This window comes from Petaurus breviceps, unplaced genomic scaffold (assembly GCF_028583685.1).
Source record: "Petaurus breviceps papuanus isolate PSGF00001 unplaced genomic scaffold, PetGlider_PUasm1.0 67, whole genome shotgun sequence".
In the NCBI taxonomy this organism is placed as follows: Eukaryota; Metazoa; Chordata; class Mammalia; order Diprotodontia; family Petauridae; genus Petaurus; species Petaurus breviceps.
The window spans coordinates 5,030,002-5,038,525 of record NW_027186446.1 but is presented as its reverse complement, the minus strand read 5'-3'; the positions used below and the strand labels follow the sequence as shown (position 1 = coordinate 5,038,525).

At 42.8% G+C, this 8,524-nt stretch overlaps 1 protein-coding gene across 2 annotated transcripts in view; it reads left to right on the top strand.

The window, feature by feature from the left end:
- The window catches only part of LOC138173925 (B-cell lymphoma/leukemia 11B-like), a 130,258-nt gene that overhangs the window by 33,283 nt on the left and 88,451 nt on the right, over nucleotides 1-8,524 (top strand). Inside the window, exon 2 of one of the 2 annotated variants that reach the window (XM_069103975.1) lies at nucleotides 6,392-6,607. The exons of the other annotated variant lie outside the window; for it this stretch is intronic. Within the exon in view, the coding sequence (XP_068960076.1) occupies nucleotides 6,392-6,607 (216 nt within the window). The remainder of the gene's footprint in view (nucleotides 1-6,391; nucleotides 6,608-8,524) is intronic. 2 annotated transcript variants of the gene reach the window in all.

Below are 8,524 nucleotides of genomic sequence, written 5' to 3'. Positions count from 1 at the left end.
TATCTATCTATCTATCTATCTATCTATCTATCTATCTATCTATCTATCTATCCATCCATCTTCTACCAGGAGCCAGGGCCTACCATCTCCTATCACCATCAACCCAGGGAAATGGCCTTTATTTATTTCCCACTGGGGGAAAAAAAACGGAATGTTTCCCACATGTGAACTGTACATGTTACCTCATGGTATCCTTCAAGCACCTCCCCCTCTACCCACCCATCCTCACCTCGGTTTTAGTGCATGGTATTTTTATCATCTTTAAAACAAAGTGGCTGGCAAAATATTTAACGGATTAGAAAGAAATGTTTTTATTTTCTCGAATTTGAATTGGGTTATCTGCCTATCTTGTTTATGAAATTTTGTGCAGTTTTTCCCTGCACAGACTGTGTGACTCTCAAATCTTCCCCAGCTCCATTTCCATATTTCTGCGCGCTTGTTCTTTGTTAATCACTTGGCAAGCGCTTATTTGAATATTAAAAATTTCTTTAATCATCAAAGGCAGGAGCACAGCTTCATGAATATTCATATTTCTTCTCCTCAGACTGGATTCTAGTTCATTACCCTGCAGTAAAGCCAAACAGTCATCAATCCCGCTCATTACAGCCGCTGGCGTTTTGATTGGCTGCCTGCTGCTGGTAGCTTTCCCCTTTTTTTTTTTCCCCTATGAGCTGTCGTGTACCTGCCAACAACAAAAAAAATATCAACAATGCAAGAATAAATTTCTCTTGGTTGAAAAACAACTTTGCAAACTTGTCAAATAGTCCTCATTGCTTCCCCCCCTCCAAAAAAAAAAAATCTAAATAAATAAATAAATAAATAAGAGAGAAACTTGAGCTTTAGAGATGAATATTTGTCAAGAGAGTTGACGTAAGTTTCATTTGCATAATGACTTTGTACTTCTGCATTAATAAAATTTGCATATGAAGCCATGTTAATTACTCCTGATCATGCTTTTTGCATTCATGCATAGTAATTTTCTCCGACTTGTGAGAATTAATGTCTTGGCATGGGGGGAGGGGGCTGAGAGGACTGTCAAGTTTCAGTTCCAGGGTCCCTTGCTTACTCTTTCTCCCTCACAGTGTCTCTTTCCCTGATCTCGGACTCATTTATGCAACATAAGTAGGAATCCTCAATTTTAAATATGTATCAATTTAAAGGCAACCCGTGGCAAGGAAGATAGATTGTACATATAAAATGTATGTAAGAGCTTTTTTTTTTGAACACAAATGAACCCTACATCACAGCCTTTTCACCCCTGACTCTCTCAATCTCCTCCCATTCCCATCGCCTCCCTCCTCTCCACTCTCCCCCTCCCCCAACGCCCCTTTAGATGAGAAAACATGATCTGGGAAGACAGAAGATAATTCAGTGGGCAAAATTTGAACGTTCAGCTATGGGGAATTATTGTATTGAGTTTTCCCAAATCCTATGAAGAATTGTCCATTATGTGTGTTTCTGCGTAAGAGTATCCATGTTTGCATCTGTGAAAGTGGGAGTTAATGAATGAATTGGTATATACCCCGTCTGTAACATCCTGGTGAAAAGGGGAGGCAGGCTACTTCTCATATTTGGAACAGGTGAATTTCTTTTAAAAATAAATGCTTATACTCCCATTTTGCAGTTCAAACTGTTGTTGCATGTGTTAGTTGTGCTGATGCTTCAACATGATGCAAAGAATGGAATAAAAATGAATGGAGAAGAAACAAAACCAAGCAGAGGAAAAACAAATGCAAGGCAGAAATGGAATCTTGAATCTCTGTGTACTGTACTGTCACTGTCTCTGGAAGAGATTTGTGATGTCCCCTAGGATAACCAGAGCCGGCTCTCAGATACAGTGGGAGGAATTGGTAGAGAGTACATAGAATTCCAGAATTTATTTGAAACCACTGGGTTTTTTTTTTTTGTACCATTAGCCATAATGCTATTTAAAATATGTTTTGTATATACATTTCTCAATATAGTAATATTAGGTGTATTTGATGAAAAAATCACTGCCTTCTCAGATCAGGTCTAGAAACTGACATGTCCTTCAGTATAGCTGGCATGAAGATTCAGAATGAAGGCAAAAATCCCACTTCTTATCTTATGGTGGTTTGAGATCAGATTCTTTTCCTTGTTCACTGTGGTTATAGGTGGTACAGTGATCTGAGGATTCTCCTCCAGAAAATAACTAACCTCTTTGAATGTTCTCACAACTAACATCAACGAGAATGGTCCTTACCTTCCTGCACAGGAACTGGATTGGATAGTCAGGAGTTGTAGACTTTCCTTCCTGCCCTGGCACTATTTTACTGGTGATCTTGGGTGAGGGATTTAAACTTTTTGAGACTCAGTTTCCTTATCAGTAAAACACAGTGGGACGATATGATCTCTAAGCTTTTTTCCAGTCTTTTCATTATGTGATTCAGTGATTCTCAAGTCCTTTAGACTCCAGCCCCGACATTCCATGCACCATGATTCTAAGGCCACACCTCCATGCCTAATCGTTCAGTGATCCTCTCAGGCTTGGGGCCTTGTCCAGATGAGTGTGCCCCCAGATCAGAAGGGGAGCCCTTTCTTTGGATTTGTATCTACGGCACCCAGCACAATGCCAGGAACATAATAGACATTTAATAAATATTTGTTGATTGCCTTATTAGTCCTTTTCATTTCAAATGGAAGAGAGGGAACTTTGGCAAAATAACTAATGAATATAAGAATAAGGTTGGGAAACAGTCTCATTTTTTGATATGTCACTGTTTCACTGAAATCTAATGCAAATTTTGGGAAGTGCAAACTGAGCTGGCAATAGACCACATACATAAAGCACTAATAAAAAAAAAGTATTGTTTTTATTATCATTATTACAGGTGATTGTTATATATGTTTTAGCCTGTGTCAGATACCAGAATCTCTTTGTCATTTCAAAAATGAAAAAGGAATGATTTAATTTCTTTCTAACCTCAATGCCCACTTGCCTGTAGTAATTCCCTTCCTGATGGAAACTAATTTTTAGCTCACTTTGCATTTGTGAAAATTGTCCACTAAGGTTTGAGATGGTTCACTAACTATTGATTTTTTCAGTTATTAACAATGATCAAAGAGACCGTGACAAAGAAAGCCATCACCTGGCCTGTAAATGGATGGGAGTGGTGGTCATGGTACCCAGAGAGAGGGAGAAATTGATGCTCAGACTGTTAGCTCTACAGGGGCTAAGCATTGTAGGAATAGCCAATCCCCTTCATTTGGTTTTGTGGGTATTTGCTGCCTTCCCTGAGGCTCAGGCCTGGCTTTCACTTTCAGATCTGGTTCTGTGCTTTCTTTTGCTCTTTCAGTCTCTGCAGGGCTTGGCTACTGTTCAGCAGGCCCCTCCCAAACTCTGACAGCTTTCCTGGCAACACCCACCCAGCCCATGGCCCAAACTCTATGTATCCCCTTTGTAGCACACTGGTTGAGCCCCCATTGCCTATGCAGTAGTCTCAGACATTGGGGCCTGCAACTTGTCAGACCTCATTATATCAGGAGATTTGTTTGTCTGGCACTCAACTAGGAAGTCTTCTTTGAGCACCTACTGTGTGCACTTATGAAGATAACAGTGCTCCAAAAAAAAAAGGTATGTAAAAGACGTTAAATCTTTAGGAGGATTTGGATTCGAAAGTGATTTTGAACCTTTCTGGACCTTGGTCCCTCAAATGTGTAATGAGAGTCTTGGCCTAGAAGAAGACTTTAAAGTGTCTTCTATGACTTCTGGGATGGTTCTCTGAAGGGTCTTAGAAGCATGACACACCATAGGATATAATAAAGTGTTGGAGGAATAATACCACACAGGGCCACAGTTATGGTTGGAGAACTTGGGACCTTGGGGCAGCAAGTCACTAAATTTGTTTGGGCTATAGTGAGTTGGACTCCATGACCCGTAAGATCCCTTCCTGTAATGTGATTCTGTGTTCATGATTAAACATGATTACGTGTAAGATTACATGACTACAAGTGCTGTGGCTGTTCAGAGGAGAGTGAGATCTGTGTGAGCTATAGAGGTCAGGGAAGGCTTCCTGGAGGAGGCTGTATGGGGCAAAGCTTTGCAGTTTGGGCTGAGGTTAAATAATTCCACGTTTCTTTTGGCTCAAAGTCTGATTGTTGTTGGCCAAGTACACCCTGTACAAAACAGTTCTGTAGGTAAAATCTGATGACTTGGTGGTGGTGGTGGAAGGGAGTGTTTTTCATCTCTGTGCATACCTGAGAGGCCCCAGAAGATTATTCATTTTTACCTAGGTTACAATGCTAAACAAGATTCCTTTTGGCAAGGCAGTACAAGATAGTAGAAACAACAATGAACCGATTATCAAAAGGCCTGGGTTCAAGGTCTGGTTCTCCTTCTAATGACTCGGTCAAGTCATTTGTACCATTCTACGTCTCACTTTCCTTATTGAGAAAATGTAGAGGTTGGACCAAATTGTTTCTTAAGGTCCTTTCCAACTCTAACATCCTATGACATTTTAGGGTACTTCCACCTGTAACTTTCTATAGTTACAAGAACCTGAAGTTCATTCTGGCTCTAACATCTTGTTGGCTCTTATGATTCTAGAAGGGCACCTCAGAGTCAGTGTGGTATACTGGGAAGAGCTCTAGGTTGGCATCTGGGCTGTGACATTTGGTCCTTATTGTGACCCTGGGCCAGTTACTTGGCTTCCTTGGGCCTATTTCCTCATCTGTGGAACGATGGTACTGGACTAGGTGACCTCTTGGGTACCTTTCAGCTCCAAAGTCTACAATCTGGTGGTCCTCTGAGCTCTGTAATCTGTCCCTAAGACCCTACGTCTTCACATTCACCACAGTCTCTAACCAGAATTCATGGCAGCTGGTCTAGGTCCAGTTTGGTGGCACTCACTGGATCCCACAGTATGCTCCTAGAGAGCAGCTAAGAGCCAGACTAACGTTTTGGGAAACATCTGATTTCTGTTTGCCTGGCACAGAGTGGTACCCAAAATATAATGTGGTTACGTTGTCAGGGACAGTCATCTCTACCTGTTTGTGTAGTCAGATCACACAGCTGTGTGCTGTCCCAGGAGCCACAAAGGGATGGCTTCTCTTTAAAAAGTGGGCCTCCCTGCCCCCAGCCCCAGTCCTCTCCTGGCCCACACTTCCATGATGCGCTGGAGCTCAAGTCGTTCCTTACACAGGGAATTTAGACTCTTCACTTGTGGTTTTGGCAAAAGCTTCACACAAATGTTTTGCACTGGTGGTCTCCTAGCCATTTAAGATAAATGACAAAATCAAATGCAGTCTTTGCAGAGCAGAGCAAATGTTGGATGTGAGGCCATGGATAAGGCATCACCCATTTGTTCCCCACACGTAGCTGTCAATTCAACACTTAGTTGTGGTTCTTTGGAGCTATGACTTTGGAGAGGGAGAGGCTGCATTGACCAGCATTGCTTGATTTGAACAGAGGGTTTTGCTGATTTTGATGGAGCTGGGATTTGGGGGTGGTATGGACGTGGTTCTTAGGCAGGACTTTTAATTTCTTCATCTGTGTGGTTCTGGGTCTGTTTATTCACTGGCTATGTGGAGATAAGAAGAGGGATCTATGGAACATCCACCCCTGAGGCTAATGTACAGGTAGATGGCAAAGGGGCACAGCTTTGGGGCTCTTAGAAGAGGGGACCTTGCCAGTCTTTTTAAAGGTTTTCTTAGGAAAGCAAAGCCCATAAAATGGGGCATACACAATGCAAGGTTGGAGCCAAACACAACGGGCCACAGAGGCTTGATTCTGGGCAGTTGGGTTTCCGCACCTCTGGGGAGCCTGTCAAATGGCAAGGGCTTGCATTTTCTCTGTGCGGGTATGTGAGGTTTGCTGTTGGTTGGCAGCCCTGCCCATGGAAAGCCAGCCAGCCAGCCCAGTTTGGTGTCAGTTAAAGGCATTAACACAGCTATAAAATGATAATTCCCTTTAGATTTGGCCTTTCCAAACCTTCCTAATAGCTCCAGTTTCCAACAGCACTGTCTCAACTCTCACCACTTATAACTAGCTTCCTTGGCCCCCTTTTTCATACAACTGTACCCCCCCCACACCACCCCCACCCCCATCACTTCTCAGGCCCTTCTTCACAGAATGCTTCTGATTTTAGTTCTGTCACTAAATAGCTGTACGACTTGAACAAGTCACTTCCTATCTAGGCTTCAGTTTCCCTCTAAAATCTCATGAACTTCTGTCCCAGATTCCCTCAAGGGCCACTGGGACTCCCCCTTTTCTCTTCTCCTTACCCACTGACCCCTGCAGAAATGCATTCATTTCATCAGGGTAGGTGTGCTCCCATTTCTGCTAACCCCTTTCCCATACCCCTATCCCAATCCGTGTCAAACGTAGGTCCCCGACTGACCAGTTTTTTTTTCCTATTGTTTTTTTCTCCAGGGCCTTCCAGGCCTGCCAAGCTGCCGGCAGCTCCCATAACTGCCTCCTCCCACCCTCACACATCTGTGATTACGCCACCTCTCCGCACCCTGGCCTCTCTCCCACCCTGCTTTAGCCTGCCCTGCTGTGCTGGTCATTCAGTCTCAGTTGGTGGGACTCAGGCTGAGAGTCAGACTGAGACTTCAGGCACATTTGGATGCCATTGTCAGTTGTCAGGTAATAGAACAAACATTTTTTTCTGGTGGGGGTGGGTGGGAAGAGGGTGGAGTTGGAGGTTGGGAGGTGGACAGTGGCACTCTTACTCAAGCCTCCTGAATGATGTTAAACATACAGTGGGAAGATTTGCAGACTTCTCTGTGGTATGCTGGGGAAAGGGTGGAGCCAGGACTTGGTAAAGCACCTTAAAAATTCTTTGCTGGAGCCAGGGGAAATGAGCAAGGAAGCCATGCAAGCCAGTTAACTGATAATAATCCCCTCCCCAATGCTGTCAGATATCACCCATGACCACCTTGGGTATCCATGCCTGAGAAAATTTAGTTTCAGCATTTATGAAGCACCCACTACATGCAAGATATTTTATAATCAGAGATCTTCTTTTTGTCCATTTCACTGCCAACCTCACCTCATCTCCCCCTAATTTTCAATATCATTGGTATTAAAGGTTACATCTAAGTCTCTTTTTGAACATCATTCCAGGCCTTCAAGTACAACTTGCTAACTGTGTGACCTTGGGTAAGCCACTCTCCCACATCCTGGACTCATTTTACTCATCTGTATGACGATCTCTGGGATTGCTTCTAGCTTTGGCATTCTATGAATAAATGAGTTGAAAGTCTTTGTTTTTCTTTTGTAGAATGTATGACATGTTTGCTTTGGGCAGAGGTCTCAAAGTTTCTTGTAAGAAAGGTGACATAAGAAATAACCAGACCCAAAGGTGGCTGGAGATAGTTATTAGGTCATGCAATGTGTGTGGCATCTCCCCTTCCCACACCGCAGTTGGCCATTAATGGAAATCAGCCCATATTTTGAGAGCAGGTCAGGGTGGCACAAACAAGAATAAGATATAAATGAATCTCTTCTCATCAGCAGACTGCTTTGCTGTGGTGCCCGTGGCAGGGTGTGAAATGGATGTAGCTCCATCAAGGACACTGTCTCTTATCCACTTAGCATCTCTTTGCCTTTTGACAGTAGCACAAGCACAGAACTCACTGGGTAGGAGAGCCATGAGAGAAAGGGGAAAAAACCTCCTCTCTCCTTCCAGTTCAGATTCAGTGGGTTTTAGAAATGTCTGGTGATTCTCAATGAACCTCTCTTCTCCACCTCCGGAGAATGTCACATTGTGAAGGAGCTTGCAGTGCATTTGGGAAGAAAAGGCCTAGGTTTGAATCTCAGCTTTCTCCATAAAAGGTTTGCTGCAGTGGAGAGAGAATGGTAGCTTTGAAGTCAGAGGACCTAGGTTCAAACCCCCGGACTTACCATTTATTAAGTGACCTTGGGCAAGTCCTTTAACTTCCTCAGGCCTCAGTTTCTTCATCTGTATGAACAAAGGGCTAGACTAGATGACTACTATGGATACTTCCAGCTGTGAATCTTTACAACTAGGTGGAGAGAATATAGGACTTGGAGTCAGGAAGACCTGAGTTCAAACCCTGCCTTAGACACTTGCTAGCTATGTGACTGGCTTCACTCAGCCTCCATTTTCTTATCCATGAAATGGGGATAATAATAACACCTACCTCTCAGATTTGTGAGGATCAAATGAATGAACCTTAAATGCTATATAAATGCTAGCTATTATTACTAGTATTATTATTTCCTTGCTCCTCAATTTACTAAAATCTAAAATGAGGGAGTTGGGCTAGGTGGTTTCTAAGCCCTCTTCTAGATGTAAACAATTCTATGAGTCCATGAATTAAAAAAGTATCCCCAGGTAAAGACTTCTTTCTCTATATACATCTTTCTGCCCTCCTTTTCTTTCTTCCTTTCTATTTTCCCTTATTTCTCTTCCTTTCTTTCTCTCTCCCTCCCTCCTTTCTCTTTCCTTTTTCTTTCCTTCTTTCTCTTTCTTTCTTTCTTTACTTCTTTCTCTTTCTTTCTTTCTTTCTTTCTTTCTTTCTTTCTTTCTTTCTTTCT